General features: G+C 48.0%; 1 protein-coding gene across 4 annotated transcripts in view; it reads right to left on the bottom strand.

Moving 5' to 3' along the window:
* LOC112240862 (activated CDC42 kinase 1) overlaps positions 1-21,603 on the bottom strand; it is a 109,827-nt gene that overhangs the window by 13,878 nt on the left and 74,346 nt on the right. For all 4 annotated transcript variants that reach the window (XM_042308121.1, XM_042308118.1, XM_042308120.1 and 1 more), the window contains 7 exons: positions 17,433-17,585; positions 16,480-16,763; positions 15,641-15,767; positions 15,335-15,481; positions 13,063-13,157; positions 8,438-8,632; positions 2,828-2,919 (listed from right to left, as the gene is read on the bottom strand). In XM_042308121.1, the coding sequence (XP_042164055.1) occupies positions 2,828-2,919; positions 8,438-8,632; positions 13,063-13,157; positions 15,335-15,481; positions 15,641-15,767; positions 16,480-16,763; positions 17,433-17,585 (1,093 nt within the window). The remainder of the gene's footprint in view (positions 1-2,827; positions 2,920-8,437; positions 8,633-13,062; positions 13,158-15,334; positions 15,482-15,640; positions 15,768-16,479; positions 16,764-17,432; positions 17,586-21,603) is intronic.

A 21,603-nucleotide genomic window follows, 5' to 3' on the forward strand; every position in this document is an offset into this window, starting at 1 on the left:
CTGGGGGAGAGACAACACTGGCAGGGGAGAGACAACAGCACTGGCTGGGGGAGAGACAACACTGGCTTGGGGGAGAGACAACACTGGCTGGGGGAGAGACAACACTGGCTGGGCGGAGAGACAACACTGGCTGGGGGAGGGGGAGAGACAACACTGGCTGGGGGAGAGACAACACTGGCTGGGGGAGAGACAACACTGGACAACACTGGCTGGGGGAGAGACAACACTGGCTGGGGGAGAGACAACACTGGCTGGGGGAGAGACAACACTGGCTGGGGGAGAGACAACACTGGCAGGGGAGAGACAACACTGGCTGGGGGAGAGACAACACTGGCTGGGGGAGAGACAACACTGGCTGGGGGAGAGACAACACTGGCTGGGGGGAGAGACAACACTGGCTGGGGGAGAGACAACACTGGCTGGGGGAGAGACAACACTGGCTGGGGGAGAGACAACACTGGCTGGGGGAGAGACACCACTGGCTGGGGGGAGACAACACTGGCTGGGGGAGAGACAACACTGGCTGGGGGAGAGACAACACTGGCTGGGGGAGAGACAACACTGGCTGAGACCAATATTACTGGGGGAGAGACAACACTGGCTGGGGGGAGAGACAACACTGGCTGGGGGAGACACCACTGGCTGAGACAACACTGGCTGGGGGAGAGACACCACTGGCTGAGGGGGAGACACCACTGGCTGGGGGAGAGACAACACTGGCTGGGGGAGAGACAACACTGGCTGGGGGAGAGACAACACTGGCTGGGGGGAGAGACAACACTGGCTGGGGGAGAGACAACACTGGCTGGGGGACTGGGGAGAGACAACACTGGCTGGGGGAGAGACACACTGGCTGGCTGGGGGAGAGACAATATTACTGGGGAGACAACACTGGCTGGGGGAGAGACAACACTGGCTGGGGGAGACAACACTGGCTGGGGGAGAGACAACACTGGCAGGGGGAGAGACAACACTGGCTGGGGGAGAGACAACACTGGCTGGGGGAGAGACAACACTGGCTGGGGGAGAGACAACACTGGCTGGGGGAGAGACACCACTGGCTGAGGGGAGAGACAACACTGGCTGGGGGAGAGACAACACTGGCTGGCTGGAGGGAGAGACCAATATTACTGGGGAGAGACAACACTGGCTGGCTGGAGGGAGAGACCAATATTACTGGGGGAGAGACAACACTGGCTGGTGGGAGAGACACCACTGGCTGAGGGGAGACAACACTGGCTGAGGGAGAGACACCACTGGCTGAGGGAGAGACAACACTGGCTGGGGGAGAGACAACACTGGCTGGGGGAGAGACCAATATTACTGGGGAGAGACAACACTGGCTGGGGGAGAGACAACACTGGCTGAGGGAGAGACACCACTGGCTGAGGGGCGACAACACTGGCTGAGGGAGAGACACCACTGGCTGAGGGAGAGACACCACTGGCTGGGGGAGAGACAACACTGGCTGGGGGAGAGACAACACTGGCTGGGGGAGAGACCAATATTACTGGGGGAGAGACAACACTGGCTGGAGGGAGAGACCAATATTACTGGGGGGGAGAGACAACACTGGCTGGGGGAGAGACAACACTGGCTGGCTGGAGGGAGAGACCAATATTACTGGGGGAGAGACAACACTGGCTGGGGGAGAGACAACACTGGCTGGCTGGAGGGAGAGACCAATATTACTGGGGGAGAGACAACACTGGCTGGGGGAGAGACACCACTGGCTGAGGGGAGACAACACTGGCTGGGGGAGAGACAACACTGGCAGGGGAGAGACAACACTGGCAGGGGAGAGACAACACTGGCTGAGGGGAGAGACAACACTGGCCGGGGAGAGACAACACTGGCAGGGAGGAGAGACACCACTGGCTGAGGGGAGAGACAACACTGGCTGAGGGGAGAGACAACACTGGCTGGCTGGGGAGAGAGACAACACTGGCTGGCTGGGGGAAGAGACCAAACTGGCTGGCTGGAGGGAGAGACCAATATTACTGGGGGAGAGACCAGACTGGCTGGCTGGGGAGAGAGCCCAGACACCACTGGCTGAGGGAGAGACACCACTGGCTGGGGAAGAGACCAGACTGGCTGGCTGGGGAGAGAGCCCAGACTGGCTGGCTGGGGAGAGAGCCCAGACTGGCTGGCTGGGGAGAGAGCCCAGACTGGCTGGCTGTGGGGAGAGACCAGACTGGCTGGCTGGGGAGAGAGACCAGACTGGCTGGCTGGGGAGAGAGACCAGACTGGCTGGCTGGGGAGAGAGACCAGACTGGCTGTCTGACATTGTGGCAACAGTCAAGTCAAATTGGACACATTGTGGCAACAGTCAAGTCAGATTGGACACATTCACACACCAACCACCGAGAAGAAACACCAGCGAGAAGAAACATCAGCGAGAAGAAACACCAACCAGCGAGAAGAAACACCAACCACCGAGAAGAAACACCAGCGAGAAGAAACATCAGCGAGAAGAAACACCAACCAGCGAGAAGAAACACCAACCACCGAGAAGAAACACCAACCAGCGAGAAGAAACACCAACCAGCGAGAAGAAACACCAACCAGCGAGAAGAAACACCAACCACCGAGAAGAAACACCAACCACCGAGAAGAAACACCAACCAGCGAGAAGAAACACCAACCAGCGAGAAGAAACACCAACCACCGAGAAGAAACACCAACCACCGAGAAGAAACACCAACCACTGAGAAGAAACACCAACCAGCGAGCGAAACATACTTCCTAGAGTCACTGACAATAGTTGTCCAAATAAATAGTGTTATGGGACAGGGGCTGTAGGTTGTTCAGGAACCCGGCCACTTACTTTTTGCTCGTCCCAGTAGCTGAGTGGGCCGGGCAGCATTGAGGTCCAACCCCAAGACATCTGGTGGGTCCATGGGGTTTCCTAAGTACAGACTAGAGAAAGAGATACAGAGATACAGAGAGAGAGAGAGAGATACAGAGAGAGAGAGAGAGAGATACAGAGAGATACAGAGAGGGGGAGAGAGAGAGCGATACAGAGAGAGGGGGGAGAGAGAGAGATACAGAGAGAAAGAAACAGAGATACAGTTCAGAGAGAGAGGGAGAGAGGGGGGGATACAGAGATACAGAGACAGAGATACAGAGAGAGAGGGGAGAGAGAGAGGGGGAGAGATACAGAGAGAAAGAGACAGAGATACTGAGAGGGGAAGAGAGAGAGATACAGAGAGAGAGGGGGGAGAGAGAGAGACAGAGAGTAAGAGACAGAGATACAGAGAGAGGGGGAGAGAGAGAGGTACAGAGAGAGAGAGGGGGGAAAGAGAGAGAGAGATACAGAGAGAAAGAGACAGAGATACAGAGAGAAAGAGGGAGAGAGATACAGAGAGAAAGAGAGAGATGGAGAGAGAGAAAGAGGGAGAGTGAGAGATACAGATAGAAAGAGACACAGAGAGAGAGAGAGATAGATAGAAAGAGGGAGAGAGAGAGAGAGAGAGATACAGAGAGAAAGAGACAGATACAGAGAGAGAGAGAGAGAGAGAGAGAGAGAGAGAGAGAGAGAAAGAGAGAGAGACAGAGAGAGAGAGATACAGAGAGAAAGAGACAGAGATACAGAGAGAAAGAGGGAGAGAGATACAGAGAGAAAGAGAGAGATGGAGAGAGAGAAAGAGGGAGAGTGAGAGATACAGATAGAAAGAGACACAGAGAGAGAGAGAGAGAGATAGAAAGAGGGAGAGAGAGAGAGAGAGAGATACAGAGAGAAAGAGACAGATACAGAGAGAGAGAGAGAGAGAGAGAGAGAGAGAGAAAGAGAGAGATACAGAGAGAGAGAGAGAGAGAGAGAAAGAGAGAGATACAGAGAGAGAGAGATACAGAGAGAAAGAGACAGATACAGAGAGAGAGAGAGAGAGAGAGAGAGAGAGAGAAAGAGAGAGATACAGAGAGAGAGAGATACAGAGAGAAAGAGACAGATACAGAGAGAGAGAGAGAGAGAGAGAGAGAGAGAGAGAGAAGAGAGAGATACAGAGACAGAGAGAGAGAGAGAGAGAGAGAGAGAGAGAAAGAGGGAGAGGGAGAGAGAGATACAGAGAGAAAGAGAGAGATACAGAGAGAGAGAGAGATACAGAGAGAAAGAGACAGATACAGAGAGAGAGAGAGAGAGAGAGAGAGAGAGAAAGAGGGAGAGGGAGAGAGAGATACAGAGAGAAAGAGAGAGATACAGAGAGAGAGAGAGAGAGAGAGAGAGAGAGAGAGAGAGAGAGAGAGAAAGAGGGAGAGCGAGAGAGAGATACAGAGAGAAAGAGAGAGAGATACAGAGAGAAAGAGAGAGATACAGATAGAGAGAGAGAAAGAGGGAGGGAGAGAGATACAGAGAGAAAGAGACAGAGATACAGAGAGAGAGAGAGAAAGAGGGAGAGAGAGAGAGAGAGATACAGAGAGAAAGAGACAGATACAGAGAGAGAGAGAGAGAGAGAGAGAGAAAGAGGGAGAGCGAGAGAGAGATACAGAGAGAAAGAGAGAGATACAGAGAGAGAGAGAGAAAGAGGGAGAGAGAGAGATACAGAGAGAAAGAGACAGAGAGAGCGAGAGACAGAGAGAGAGAGAGAAAGAGGGAGAGCGAGAGAGAGATACAGAGAGAAAGAGAGAGAGATACAGAGAGAAAGAGAGAGATACAGAGAGAGAGAGAAAGAGGGAGGGAGAGAGATACAGAGAGAAAGAGACAGAGATACAGAGAGAGATGGAGAGAGAGAGAAAGAGGGTGAGAGAGATACAGAGAGAAAGAGACAGAGAGCGAGAGACAGAGAGAGCGAGAGAAACACAGAGAGAGACACAGAGAGAGACACAGAGAGAGACACAGAGAGAGACACAGAGAGAGCGAGAGAGACACAGAGAGAGCGAGTAAGAAAATTTATTGACTTTCCATACCAAGAGGTTCTTTACTCTGGGCTAGCCATAAATCAGGTGTACAGTGGCTCCCCCAGGATTCACATCTGCTTAACAAACCCTGGGCCACGTTCAGCTAGTTGCTAAACATTGTCGAATGTTGTCAGAGTGCAATGTGTGTTCTACAGAGTAGAATATTTCTATTTGAAAAACCTTGCGTCCTGCTGAAGGTGCCCCTGGCCTGATGGTGTCATTTCAACTGCGCTTCACCTGACTAAAGTCAAATTAACTATACTCTACTGCGCTCTACTGGTCAGAAAACCAATTTACTTTTTTGGCAACAAAGACTCAAGTGAAGATACTGTTTGATTCTCTAACATTTTGTTGTTCCTGTATGACTCAGCTATTAAGATGATGGAACTGGCAAAGCCAAGGTTGAGGGTTCAATTCCATTTACAAATTGAACCCTGACTGAACTGTCAGAATGTTATACATTTTATCAAATGTGATCAGATTTTACACGGATGGGACAGTTAGATGGAGAAAGTTATGAGGACATGTCTTTACTCATTAATATGGTTCAGGTTAGTTATGAGGACATGTCTTTACTCATTAATATGGTTCAGATTAGTTATGAGGACATGTCTTTAATATGGTCCAGGTTAGTTATGAGGACATGTCTTTAATATGGTTCAGGTTAGTTATGAGGACATGTCTTTACTATGGTTCAGGTTAGTTATGAGGACATGTCTTTACTATGGTTCAGGTTAGTTATGAGGACATGTCTTTACTCATTAATATGGTTCAGGTTAGTTATGAGGACATGTCTTTAATATGGTTCAGGTTAGTTATGAGGACATGTCTTTACTCATTAATATGGTTCAGGTTAGTTATGAGGACATGTCTTTAATATGGTTCAGGTTAGTTATGAGGACATGTCTTTAATATGGTTCAGGTTAGTTATGAGGACATGTCTTTAATATGGTTCAGGTTAGTTATGAGGACATGTCTTTACATGTCAGGTTAGTTATGAGGACATGTCTTTAATATGGTTCAGGGTTAGTGTCAGGTTAGGTTATGAGGACATGTCTTTAATATGGTTCAGGTTAGACATGTCTTTAATATGGTTCAGGTTAGTTATGAGGACATGTCTTTACTCATTAATATGGTTCAGGTTAGTTATGAGGACATGTCTTTAATATGGTTCAGGTTAGTTATGAGGACATGTCTTTACTCATTAATATGGTTCAGGTTAGTTATGAGGACATGTCTTTAATATGGTTCAGGTTAGTTATGAGGACATGTCTTTTTGGTTCAGGTTAGTTATGAGGACATGTCTTTAATATGGTTCAGGTTAGTTATGAGGACATGTCTTTAATATGGTTCAGGTTAGTTATGAGGACATGTCTTTACTCATTAATATGGTTCAGGTTAGTTATGAGGACATGTCTTTAATATGGTTCAGGTTAGTTATGAGGACATGTCTTTAATATGGTTCAGGTTAGTTATGAGGACATGTCTTTAATATGGTTCAGGTTAGTTATGAGGACATGTCTTTACTCATTAATATGGTTCAGGTTAGTTATGAGGACATGTCTTTAATATGGTTCAGGTTAGTTATGAGGACATGTCTTTAATATGGTTCAGGTTAGTTATGAGGACATGTCTTTACTCATTAATATGGTTCAGGTTAGTTATGAGGACATGTCTTTAATATGGTTCAGGTTAGTTATGAGGACATGTCTTTACTCATTAATATGGTTCAGGTTAGTTATGAGGACATGTCTTTAATATGGTTCAGGTTAGTTATGAGGACATGTCTTTACTCATTAATATGGTTCAGGTTAGTTATGAGGACATGTCTTTAATATGGTTCAGGTTAGTTATGAGGACATGTCTTTACTCATTAATATGGTTCAGGTTAGTTATGAGGACATGTCTTTAATATGGTTCAGGTTAGTTATGAGGACATGTCTTAGTTATATGGTTCAGGTTAGTTATGAGGACATGTCTTTCTTTAATGGTTCAGGTTAGTTATGAGGACATGTCTTTACTCATGGTTCAGGTTAATGAGGACATGTCTTTAATCATTAATATGGTTCAGGTTAGTTATGAGGACATGTCTTTAATATGGTTCAGGTTAGTTATGAGGACATGTCTTTACTCATTAATATGGTTCAGGTTAGTTATGAGGACATGTCTTTAATATGGTTCAGGTTAGTTATGAGGACATGTCTTTACTCATTAATATGGTTCAGGTTAGTTATGAGGACATGTCTTTACTCATTAATATGGTTCAGGTTAGTTATGAGGACATGTCTTTACTCATTAATATGGTTCAGGTTAGTTATGAGGACATGTCTTTAATATGGTTCAGGTTAGTTATGAGGACATGTCTTTAATATGGTTCTTTACTCATGTCTTTACTCATTAATATGGTTCAGGTTAGTTATGAGGACATGTCTTTAATATGGTTCAGGTTAGTTATGAGGACATGTCTTTCTTTAATATGGTTCAGGTTAGTTATGAGGACATGACATGTCTTTCTTTAATATGGTTCAGGTTAGTTATGAGGACATGTCTTTACTCATTAATATGGTTCAGGTTAGTTATGAGGACATGTCTTGGTTCAGGTTAGTTATGAGGACATGTCTTTATATGGTTCAGGTTAGTTATGAGGACATGTCTTTACTCATTAATATGGTTCAGGTTAGTTATGAGGACATGTCTTTGTCTTTACTCATTAATATGGTTCAGGTTAGTTATGAGGACATGTCTTTACTCATTAATATGGTTCAGGTTAGTTATGAGGACATGTCTTTAATATGGTTCAGGTTAGTTATGAGGACATGTGAGGACTTTAATATGGTTCAGGTTAGTTATGAGGACATGTCTTTACTCTTTAATATGGTTAATATGGTTCAGGTTAGTTATGAGGACATGTCTTTTTAATATGGTTCAGGTTAGTTATGAGGACATGTCTTTAATATGGTTCAGGTTAGTTATGAGGACATGTCTTTAATATGGTTCAGGTTAGTTATGAGGACATGTTAATATGGTTCAGGTTAGTTATGAGGACATGTCTTTAATATGGTTCAGGTTAGTTATGAGGACATGTTTAATATGGTTCAGGTTAGTTATGAGGACATGTCTTTTTAATATGGTTCAGGTTAGTTATGAGGACATGTCTTTACTCATTAATATGGTTCAGGTTAGTTATGAGGACATGTCTTTAATATGGTTCAGGTTAGTTATGAGGACATGTCTTTATGGTTCAGGTTAATATGGTTCAGGTTAGTTATGAGGACATGTCTTTATGGTTCATATGGTCTTTCTATGGTTCAGGTTAGTTATGAGGACAGGTTAGTTATGAGGAAATGTCTTTAATATGGTTCAGGTTAGTTATGAGGACATGTCTTTAATATGGTTCAGGTAAGTTATGAGGACATGTCTTTAATATGGTTCAGGTTAGTTATGAGGACATGTCTTTACTCATTAATATGGTTCAGGTTAGTTATGAGGACATGTCTTTACTCATTGATGATTTAAGGTTAGGATTAGGATTATGTCTTACTCGTCAATGCGGTCTGGGAAGCCCCAGCAGCGGTGTGGGTCGGAGTCTCCATGGCCAGTGTGGATGAAGCTGTGTTTAAGGGGCCTGCTGATGTCGTGGGCCGACAGGCCCGCAACGGAGGTCACCACGTTCCTGGGGAACTGGCCCACCTTCAGTGTGCGTTTGTTCTGGCCCCGCCACCAGTAGTTCTCCGCTCTGACAAAGACATAGACGTACGGGTGAACGTGAGAAAAAGCACAGACACAGTGCAGACAGACAGACAGACAGACAGACAGACAGACAGACAGACAGACAGACAGACAGACAGACAGACAGACAGACAGACAGACAGACAGACAGACAGACAGACAGACAGACAGACAGACAGACAGACAGACAGACAGACAGACAGACAGCAGATAAACAAGCCCATGCATGCAACACATCTATATAAAGACCTAACACATACAGGTATATAAACACATAACACATACAGGTATATAAAGACCTAACACATACAGGTATATAAAGACCTAACACATACAGGTATATAAAGACCTAACACATACAGGTATATAAACACATAACACATACAGGTATATAAAGACCTAACACATACAGGTATATAAAGACCTAACACATACAGGTATATAAAGACCTAACACATACAGGTATATAAAGACCTAACACATACAGGTATATAAACACATAACACATACAGGTATATAAACACATAACACATACAGGTATATAAAGACCTAACACATACAGGTATATAAAGACCTAACACATACAGGTATATAAAGACCTAACACATACAGGTATATAAACACATAACACATACAGGTATATAAACACATAACACATACAGGTATATAAAGACCTAACACATACAGGTATATAAAGACCTAACACATACAGGTATATAAACACATAACACATACAGGTATATAAACACATAACACATACAGGTATATAAAGACCTAACACATACAGGTATATAAAGACCTAACACATACAGGTATATAAACACATAACACATACAGGTATATAAACACATAACACATACAGGTACAGTTGAAGTCAGAAGTTTACATACACTTAGGTTGGAGTCATTAAAACTCGTTTTTCAACCACTCCACAAATGTATTGATAACGAACTATAGTTTTGTCAAGTCGGTTAGGACATCTACTTTGTGCATGACAAGTAATTTTTCCAACAATTGTTTACAGACAGATTATTTCACTTATAATTCACTGTATCACAATTCCAGTGGGTCAGAAGTTTACATACACTAAGTTGACTGTGCCTTTAAATAGCTTGGAAAATTCTAGATCAGGATGTCATGGCTTTAGAAGCTTCTGATAGGCTAATGGACATCATTTGATTCAATTGAAGGTGTACCTGTGGATGCATTTAAAGGCCGACCTTCAAACTCAGTGCATCTTTGCTTGACATAATGGGAAAATCAAAAGAAATCAGCCAAGAAATAAGAATTTTGGGGGGGGGACCTCCACAAGTCTGGTTCATCCTTGGGAGCAATTTCTAAACCTCTGAAGGTACCACATTCATTTGTACAAACAATAGCACGCAAGTATAAACACTGTGGGAACACGCAGCCATGATACCGCTCAGGATGGAGACGCGTTCTGTCTCCTAGAGATGAACGTACTTTGGTGCGAAAAGTGCAAATCAATCCCAGAACAACAGCAAAGGACCTTGTGAAGATGCTGGAGGAAACAGGTACAAAATAATCTATATCCACAGTAAAACGAGTCCTATATCGACATAACCTGAAAGGCCGCTCAGCCTTTGCTGCAGGAGGGACTGGTGCACTTCACAAAATAGATGGCATCATGAGGTAGGAAAATTATATGGATATATTGAAGCAACGTCTCAAGACATCAGTCAGGAAGTTAAAGCTTGGTCGCAAATGGGTCTTCCAAATGGACAATGACCCCAAGCGTACTTCAAAGTTGAGGCAAAATGGCTTAAGGACAACAAAGTCAAGGTATTGAAGTGGCCATCACAAAGCCCTGACCTCAATCCTATAGAAAATGTGTGGGTAGAACTGAAAAAACATGTGTGAGCAAGGAGGCCTACAAACCTGACTCAGTTACACCAGCTCTGTCAGGAGGAATGGGCCAAGATTCACCCAACTTATTGTGGGAAGCTTGTGGAAGGCTACCCGGAACGTTTGACCCAAGTTAAACAATTTAAAGGCAATGCTACCAAATATGAATTGAGTGTATGTAAACTTCTGACCCACTGGGAATGTGATGACAGGGAATTTTACTTGGATTAAATGTCAGGAATTAAATGTCAGGAAACAGCAGAGGGAACACCCCCCACATTGATGGAACAGTAGTGGAGAGGGTAGTAAGTTTTAAGTTCCTCGGCGTACACATCACAGACAAACTGAATTGGTCCACCCACACAGACAGCATCGTGAAGAAGGCGCAGCAGCGCCTCTTCAACCTCAGGAGGCTGAAGAAATTCGGCTTGTCACCAAAAGCACTCACAAACTTCTACAGATGCACAATCGAGAGCATCCTGTCGGGCTGTATCACCGCCTGGTACAGCAACTGCTCCGCCCACAACCGTAAGGCTCTCCAGAGGGTAGTGAGGTCTGCACAACGTATCACCGGGGGCAAACTACCTGCCCTCCAGGACACCTACACCACCCGATGTCACAGGAAGGCCATAAAGATCATCAAGGACAACAACCACCCGAGCCACTGCCTGTTCACCCCGCTATCATCCAGAAGGCGAGGTCAGTACAGGTGCATCAAAGCTGGGGCCGAGAGACTGAAAAACAGCTTCTATCTCAAGGCCATCAGACTGTTAAACAGCCACCACTAACATTGAGTGGCTGCTGCCAACACACTGTCAATGACACTGACTCAACTCCAGCCACTTTAATAATGAGAATTGATGGGAAATGATGTAAAATATATCACTAGCCACTTTAAACAATGCTACCTAATATAATGTTTACATACCCTACATTATTCATCTCATATGTATATGTATATACTGTACTCTATATCATCTACTGCATCTTTATGTAATACATGTATCACTAGCCACTTTAACTATGCCACTTTGTTTACATACTCATCTCATATGTATATACTGCACTCAATACCATCTACTGTATCTTGCCTATGCCGTTCTGTACCATCACTCATTCATATATCTTTATGTACATATTCTTTATCCCCTTACACTTTTTTTATTTAATTTTTTTATTTCACCTTTATTTAACCAGGTAGGCTAGTTGAGAACAAGTTCTCATTTGCAACTGCGACCTGGCCAAGATAAAGCATAGCAGTGTGAACAGACAACACAGAGTTACACATGGAGTAAACAATTAACAAGTCAATAACACAGTAGAAAAAAAAGGGGAGTCTATATACATTGTGTGCAAAAGGCATGAGGAGGTAGGCGAATAATTACAATTTTGCAGATTAACACTGGAGTGATAAATGATCAGATGGTCATGTACAGGTAGAGATATTGGTGTGCAAAAGAGCAGAAAAGTAAATAAATAAAAACAGTATGGGGATGAGGTAGGTAAAAATGGGTGGGCTATTTACCGATAGACTATGTACAGCTGCAGCGATCGGTTAGCTGCTCAGATAGCAGATGTTTGAAGTTGGTGAGGGAGATAAAAGTCTCCAACTTCAGCGATTTTTGCAATTCGTTCCAGTCACAGGCAGCAGAGAACTGGAACGAAAGGTGGCCAAATGAGGTGTTGGCTTTAGGGATGATCAGTGAGATACACCTGCTGGAGCGCGTGCTACGGATGGGTGTTGCCATCGTGACCAGTGAACTGAGATAAGGCGGAGCTTTACCTAGCATGGAGTTGTAGATGACCTGGAGCCAGTGGGTCTGGCGACGAATATGTAGCGAGGGCCAGCCGACTAGAGCATACAAGTCGCAGTGGTGGGTGGTATAAGGTGCTTTAGTGACAAAACAGATGGCACTGTGATAAACTGCATCCAGTTTGCTGAGTAGAGTGTTGGAAGCAATTTTGTAGACAGACATCGCCGAAGTCGAGGATCGTTAGGATAGTCAGTTAGGTTTTGTTGCGGAATAGAAAGCCGACTCTTGATTTGATTTTCGATTGGAGATGTTTGATATGAGTCTGGAAGGAGAGTTTACAGTCTAGCCAGACACCTAGGTACTTATAGATGTCCACTTGTGTCTATAAGGTAGTAGTTTTGGAATTGTTAGCTAGATTACTTGTTGGTTATTACTGCATTGTCGGAACTAGAAGCACAAGCATTTCGCTACACTCGCATTAACATCTGCTAACCATGTGTATGTGACAAATAACATTTGATTTGATTTGATTTGAATTGTGAAAAACTGAGTTTAAATGTAGTTGGCTAAGATGTATGTAAACTTCCAACTTCAACTGTATATAAAGACAACCCATACAGGTATATAAAGACAACCCATACAGGTATATAAAGACAACCCATACAGGTATATAAAGACAACCCATACAGGTATATAAAGACAACCCATACAGGTATATAAAGACAACCCATACAGGTATATAAAACATACATACATACATAGAAAACCCAATGACGACAGAATATTGATTTACAGTTCATTAGTTGATCACACACACCTGCCCTCGATGATGGTGATGACGTCGTCAACCTGAATCTGAAGCTTGTCAGCCTCATCAAAGTCCTGCAGCGCACACATGTCTGTTGGCATGGTCTGGAACGGAGACACACACACACATAAAAACCAAGTGTGATTACCTTAAAACACACACTGCACCCCAACCAGGCACCCCAACATAGTCATTTGGGCCCAAAACCTAAATATGAAATCAGAGTGTGAGTTCTTCCTCCACAAATCTCAGTTAAGTACACATCAAGTTAGGATTCCTCAGTTGGTGAGGCCATAATGTGCCCCATGACCCATACAGTGTGCCCCTGACCCATTCACTGTGCCCCTGGCCCATACAGTACCGTAGTAGAGTCACTAGGTGGAGCTCGAGGTCCAGGTAACATATTAAGAGCTCCCACAGTCAAGACTTCATCTTGTCATTCAATAATGCAAGTAAAAATTTCAAATGATATGACATTTTACACAAATTGTGTATACAAGTTAAGTATTTAGAACGGACATCTCAGGTTGTAAGCAAATTGATCCACTAAACTTGACGTCAGAATATACAATTGTCGCTCATGAAGGTCTTGTATACAACCTTGAAGGTACACATTCAAAATATACTCAGACATTTAAATACAAACATACACGTAATGCAAACACTAATGTAAACACACATCCCCCCCTCCCCCCCACCACTCTACACACCCCCCTCCCCCCACCACTCTACACACACATCCCCCTCCCCCACCCCCCCACCCTCTACACACACATCCCCCCCACCCACCACTCTACACACACATCCCCCTCCCCCCCACCACTCTACACACACATCCCCCACCACTCTACACACACATCCCCCACCCCCCCCACCCCCCTCCCCCACCACTCTACACACACATCCCCCTCCCCCACCACTCTACACACACATCCCCCCCCCCCCCCACCACTCTCCCCCCACACACACATCCCCCTCCCCCACCCCCCCCCATCCCCCTCCCCCACTCTACACACACATCCCCCCTCCCCCACCATACACACACATCCCCCTCCCCCCACCACTTTACACACACATCCCCCCCCTCCCCCACCACTCTACACACACATCCCCCATCCCCCTCCCCCCACCACTCTACACACACCATACACACACATCCCCCCCCCCACCACTCTCCCCCCCACCACTCACACACATCCCCCCCCCTCCCCCCACCACTCTACACACACATCCCCCCACCATCCCCCTCCCCCCCCCCCACCACCCCACACACACATCGACACACACCCCCCCTCCCCCACCCTTCTACACACACACACCCCCTCCCCCCCATCCACCCCCTCCCCCACCCCTCTACACACACATCCAACCCCCCACCCCACAAGCACATCCAACCCCCACACACACATCCAACCTCCTCCCCCCCCACCCCATCCCCCCCCCCCCCCCTCTACACACACATCCACCTCCCTCCCCCACCCCCACACACACATCTACCCCCTCCCCCACCCCTCTACACACACATCCACCCCCTCCCCCACCCCTCTACACACACATCCACCCCCTCCCCCATCCCCCTCTACACACACATCCACCTCCCCCCCCCCCCACCCCTCTCCCCCTCCCCCACACACATCTACCCCCCTCCCCCCCCCACCCCTCTACACACACATCCATCCCCCCCCCCCCCCCACCCCTCTACACACACATCCACATCCCCCCCTCCCCCCACCCACACACATCCAACCCCCACCCCACGAGCACATCCAACCCCCCACCCCACAAGCACATCCAACCCCCCACACACACATCCAACCTCCTCCCCCACCCCACCCCTCTACACACACATCCACCTCCCCCCCCCCCCCCACACATCTACACACACATCCCCCTCCCCCCCCACCCCACACACACATCGACCCCCTCCCCCACCCCTCTACACACCATCCACCCCCTCCCCCACCACCACCCCATTCACCTACCCCCTCCCCCCCCCCACCCCTCTCCACACACATCCACCCCCTCTACACACCCCCCCCTCCCCCACCCCACCCCCCTCTACACACACACCCCCCCCCCCCACCCCACCCCTCTACACACACATCCACCCCCTACCCCCCCCCCACCCCACACACACATCCAACCTCCTCCCCCACCCCACCCCTCTACACACACATACACCCCCTCCCCCCCCCACCCCACACACACATCCAATCCCCCCCCATAAAATACCCACAGTTCGTCAACTTTTTGTTTGTTTACTATTCTGGTGTGTGTGTACCTCGAGCAGGAACTCCCTGAGGGCGAGGAATGTGGGCCTGTCGTCAGGTTTCTGGGCCCAGCACTGCAGCATGACGTTGTAGAGGTCCTGGGGACAGTCCTCTGGCTTGGACAGACGCTCACCCTCCTTGTCTATCTTGTGTAAGATCTGAAACACAGATTGAAATACTGAAATTAAACCCAGAATGAAATCGTGATGTACAAAAGGGACAAATAGTTTTTTCACACGTCTGCTGCGTGTGTGTGTGTGTGTGTGAGTGTGTGTGTGTGTGTGTGTGTGTGTGTGTGTGTGTGTGTGTGTGTGTACCTGGCTGCCGTTGAGACCCAGCCAGGGCTCCTGTCCGTGGGTACACATCTCCCACAGCGTCACCCCGAACATCCAGGTGTCTGTAGCGTGGGAGAACGTCCGTGTCTTCAGGCTCTCAGGGGCACACCTGGAGGGAGAGAACACACACACACAGCTAATTCACATACAGCAAATGTACGGACACACACACACACACACACACACACAGCAAATGTACGGACACACAAATACGGACACACACACACAGCAAATGTACGGACACACACACACACACACAGCAAATACACACACAGCAAATGTACGGAGACACAAACACACACACAGCAAATTCACATAGAGCAAATGTAAAGACACACACTCACAGCAAACACACTCACAGCAAATGTACAGACACACACACACACTCACAGCAAATGTACGGACACACACACACACACACAGCAAATGTACAGACACACACACACACAGCAAATGTACGGACACAACACACACACACAGCAAATGTACGGACACACACACACACACACACACAGCAAATGTACGGACACACACACACACAGCAAATGTACGGACACACACACGTTAGACAACTGGATCAAAAAGGTGATGAGAACAGAGGAAACAAACACACTACGGCCACGTCAGGGGCACAATGTTGTCATGTTCAACAAACATGCCTAAAGACACGTAGAAGAAACAGATCAGATGTACAATTACAAGATCATGTCTGATCTATTCATGACATTTCTATCTGCAACGTCAGACGTCTGCTTACTGAATGTGGCCCCTGACCACGACGACACACGGAAACACAACACCCCCCCTGTCCCCCCTCTCACCAGGCGAACGGCACCTTGCGGTGCTCCTGCATCACGTAGTGCTCGTGGTTGTTGGGTAGCGCTCGCATCAGGCCGAAGTCGCCGATCTTCACCGTCTCGGCCGACGCCAGCAGGATGTTGCGGGTGGCCAAGTCGCGGTGGATGAAGCGGCGCTGCTCCAGGTAGGCCATGCCGCACGCCACCTGCACGGCGTACTGGCACAGCGTGTGGATGAGAATGGGGCCCTGCGTCGGAACGCAGCGCAGATGGTCCAGCAGGGAGCCCAGCGGGGCTAGTTCAGTCACCTGGGGGGGGGGGATATGACACAGATGAATAGAACAAGGAGGAAAGGTCAGCCTTCATTTTAGTCCTCTGTCTCAATCAATCACTCCTCTCCTCCTCCCGGCCTTGACATTTCTGACGCTGACATGATTTAAATGGGGACAGGAAGCAGTCTGAGCAGTGTGTTTACTTAGCTCTCTGTGTTTATGTGTAACTGGTGTGTGTGTCCGGTGTGTGTGTTTATGATAGTCTGCTATGTGTGTCCAGTGTGTGTGTGTGTTTATGAGTGTGCAGTGTGTGTATGTGTTTATGTGTGTCCAGTGTGTGTATGTGTTTATGTGTGTGTTTATGATAGTCTGGTATGTGTGTCCAGTGTGTGTATGTGTTTATGTGTGTCCGGTGTGTGTGTCCGGTATGTGTGTCCGGTGTGTGTGTGTTTATGTGTGTCCAATGTGTGTGTGTGTTTATGTGTGTCCGGTGTGCGTGTGTGTGTGCATGTATGTACCACAGGAGGTTGGTGGCACCTTAATTGGGGAGGATGGGCTCGTTGTAATGGCTGGAGCTGAATAGGTAGAATGGTATCAAATACATCAAACAAATGGTTTCCATGTCATTCCATTAGCGCCGTTCCAGCCATTATTATGAGCCGTCCTCCCCTCAGCAGCCTCCTGTGCCATGATGTGTGTCCGTACCATCTTCATGGGGCGTGTGAGCACCACCCCGTACAGCCTGATGAGGTTCTGGTGATCCAGGGAGTGCATGGCGTTCACCTCGCAGATGAAGTCGTCCAGAGCGTCCGGTTGACTCAGAACGTCTGTCTTTAAACACTTTACTGCTACCTCCAACTGGAGAAGAGAAGGGGGTAGGGGGGGTTAGCGTAATGCTAAATCCATAGTGAAAATGATTGATGATTAGCTAGAAAATGTTTACTTTGAGTGACTACAGTTGTGCTTACTAACAGTGTGGTGGCCTTCGAACAATCTAAAACTAGGAGACAATAGAACACCAGGGGTGTATTCATCCAACCGGTAGCTTCTGTTAGCTTCCGTTTGGTTCTGTTAGCTTCCGTTTGGTTCTGTTAGCTTCCGTTTGGTTCCTAGTGAACACACCCCAGATTGGTTCTGTTTGGTTCCTTGTGAGTACACCCAAGATTGGTTCTATTTGGTTCCAGGTGAATACACCCAAGATTGGTTCTGTTTGGTTCCTTCTGAGTACACCCAAGATTGGTTCAGTTTGGTTCCTAGGAAGTACACCCCAGATTGGTTCTGTTTGGTTCCTAGGGAGTACACCCCAGATTGGTGCTGTTTGGTTCCTAGTGAATACACCCGGATAAAGCACAAAATAAACTTCAGTTAGTGCTAAATACGGCTGCTAGAATCCTGACTAGAACCAAAAAATGTGATCATATTACTCCAGTGCTAGCCTCCCTACACTGTCTTCCTGTTAAGGCAAGGGCTGATTTCAAGGTTTTACTGCTAACCTAGAAAGCATTACATGGGCTTGCTCCTACCTATCTTTCCGATTTGGTCCTGCCGTACATACCTACACGTACGCTACGGTCACAAGATGCAGGCCTCCTAATTGTCCAGCAAACAGCTGGAGGCAGGGCTTTCTCCTATAGAGCTCCATTTTTATGGAATGGTCTGCCTACCCATGTGAGAGACGCAGACTCGGTCTCAACCTTTAAGTCTTTACTGAAGACTCATCTCTTCAGTGGGTCATATGATTGAGTGTAGTCTGGCCCAGGAGTGTGAAGGTGAACGGAAAGGCTCTGGAGCAACGAACCGCCCTTGCTGTCTCTGCCTGGCTGGTTCCCCTCTCTCCACTGGGATTCTCTGGCTTATTCATGCTCTTCCATGCCGTCCCTAGGAGGGGTGCGTCACTTGAGTGGGTTGAGTCACTGATGTGATCTTCCTGTCTGGGTTGGCGCACCCCTTGGGTTGTGCCGTGGTGGAGATCTTTGTGGGCTATACTCTGCCTTGTCTCAGGATGGTAAGTTGGTGGTTGAAGATATCCCTGTAGTGGTGTGGGGGCTGTGCTTTGGCAAAGTGGGTGGGGTTATATCCTGCCTGTTTGGCCCTGTCCGGGGGTATCATCGGATGGGGCCACAGTGTCTCCTGACCCCTCCTGTCTCAGCCTCCAGTATTTATGCTGCAGTAGTTTATGTCGGGGTGCTAGGGTCAGTCTGTTATATCTGGAGTATATCTCTCTAATTCTCGCTATCTCTCTCTCAGAGGACCTAAGCCCTAGGACCATGCCTCAGGACTACCTGGCATGATGACTCCTTGCTGTCTCCAGTCCACCTGGCTGTGCTGCTGCTCCAGTTTCAACTGTTCTGCCTGCGGCTATGGAACCCTGACCTGTTCACCGGACGTGCTACCTGTCCCAGACCTGCTGTTTTCAGATCTCTAGAGACAGCAGGAGCGGTAGAGATACTCTTAATGATTGGCTATGAAAAGCCAACTGACATTTACTCCTGAGGTGTTTCCACCCTCGACAACTACTGTGATTATTATTTTTGACCATGCTGGTCATTTATGAACATTTGAACATCTTGGCCATGTTCTGTTATAATCTCCACCCGGTACAGCCAGAAGAGGACTGGCCACCCCTCATAGCCTGGTTCCTCTCTAGGTTTCTTTATAGGTTTTGGCCTTTCTAGGGAGCTTTCCCTAGCCACCGTGCTTCTACACCTGCATTGCTTGCTGTTTGGGGTTTTAGGCTGGGTTTCTGTACAGCACTTTGAGATATCAGCTGATGGAAGAAGGGCTATATAAATAAATTTGATTTTTATTTGATGATTGAGCTTCCTGAACAACTGAACTAGATGTTTTGTGCTCAGCCACTGGACTAGATATTCTGTGGCCCTCAAACTCAACTCTGGACATTGAAGACAGTTCCACAGTGTTTTTTTTCATTATTCCCCTCTATTCAGGGACTGATTTAGACCTGAGACGACACCAGATAGGAGCAGAAAACCAGCAGGCTCCAGACCTCGTATGGCCAGGATGGGACACTCCAGACCTCGTAGGGCCAGGATGGGCAACCCCAGACCTCGTATGGCCAGGATGGGACACTCCAGACCTCGTAGGGCCAGGATGGGCAACCCCAGACCTCGTAGGGCCAGGATGGGCAAGACTAGGGCCAGGATGGGACACTCCAGTAGGGCCAGGATGGGCAACCCCAGACCTCGTAGGGCCAGGATGGGACACTGGGCAACCCCAGACCTCGTAGGGCCAGGATGGGCAAGAAGGGCCAGGATGGGCAACCCCAGACCTCGTAGGGCCAGGATGGGCAACTCCAGACCTCGTAGGGCCAGGATGGGCAACCCCAGACCTCGTAGGGCCAGGATGGGCAACTCCAGACCTCGTAGGGCCAGGATGGGCAACCCCAGACCTCGTAGGGCCAGGATGGGCAACTCCAGACCTCGTAGGGCCAGGATGGGCAACTCCAGACCTCGTAGGGCCAGGATGGGCAACTCCAGACCTCGTAGGGCCAGGATGGGCAACCCCAGACCTCGTATGGCCAGGATGGGCAACTCCAGACCTCGTAGGGCCAGGATGGGCAACCCCAGACCTCGTAGGGCCAGGATGGACAACCCCAGACCTCGTAGGGCCAGGATGGGCAACTCCAGACCTCGTAGGGCCAGGATGGACAACTCCAGACCTCGTAGGGCCAGGATGGACAACTCCAGACCTCGTAGGGCCAGGATGGGCAACTCCAGACCTCGTAGGGCCAGGATGGGCAACTCCAGACCTCGTAGGGCCAGGATGGGCAACCCAGACCTCGTAGGGCCAGGATGGACAACTCCAGACTAGGGCCAGGATGGGCAACCCCTCGTAGGGCCAGGATGGGCAACTCCAGACCTCGTAGGGCCAGGATGGGCAACTCCAGACCTCGTAGGGCCAGGATGGGCAACTCCAGACCTCGTAGGGCCAGGATGGGCAACTCCAGTCCAGAGTGGTGTCACACTTTCTCCCTTTCCCTAGCGAACACAGGCGATGAAACTAATTACATTCTAAACTGAAGATCATGATTGGTTGATTATTGGAGTCAGGTGTGTTAGCTGGGGGCTGGGGGCTGAGGCGGAGGCTGGGGTCCGAGGACTGAGTTACCCATCCGTGTCATAGGGTAATACTTGAACAGCCCTGTTTTATGGGCTCTGTAAACCTTGTGTCACATGTTCTGTAAACCAGTCCTTTGTTCTGTTGGGACTCTGCACCTGGCTTTACTGGTCCCATCTGGCCATGTTGGGGTCACTGTGTGTGTGTACTGTGTCTTTTGTGTGTGTGTGTGTGTGTGTGTGTGTGTGTGGTCAATCGGTCACTTCTGGAGAGTGTTTGGACAAGATTCTCTCTTTCTCCATCACTTCCTCGAGGTCAAGTCTATAGGGGCTAGTGGTCAAGGGTTTGACCAAAACAGATGTTGGAGAGAGTGTTTTTGGTTATTTTTCCATGTTGTCATGGTTTGAACTTTGAAGCCACTGATACTGTTCCCCAGGTGATCACGAGGAACTCCCTCCTCCTCCCTCTGTTCCTCTATCTATTCTGACACTTTACTGTGGAACTATACCGCAAGCCCCCTCCCTCTGTTCCTCTATCTATTCTGACACTTTACTGTGGAACTATACCGCAAGCCCCCTCCCTCTGTTCCTCTATCTATTCTGACACCTTACTGTGGAACTATACCGCAAGCCCCCTCCCTCTGTTCCTCTATCTATTCTGACACCTTACTGTGGAACTATACCACAAGCCCCCTCCCCCCCTCCCTCTGTTCCTCTATCTATTCTGACACTTTACTGTGAAACTATACCGCAAGCCCCCTCCCTCTGTTCCTCTATCTATTCTGACACCTTACTGTGGA

The sequence above is a fragment of the Oncorhynchus tshawytscha genome, linkage group LG28 (genome assembly GCF_018296145.1).
Source record: "Oncorhynchus tshawytscha isolate Ot180627B linkage group LG28, Otsh_v2.0, whole genome shotgun sequence".
NCBI classification, from domain to species: Eukaryota; Metazoa; Chordata; class Actinopteri; order Salmoniformes; family Salmonidae; genus Oncorhynchus; species Oncorhynchus tshawytscha.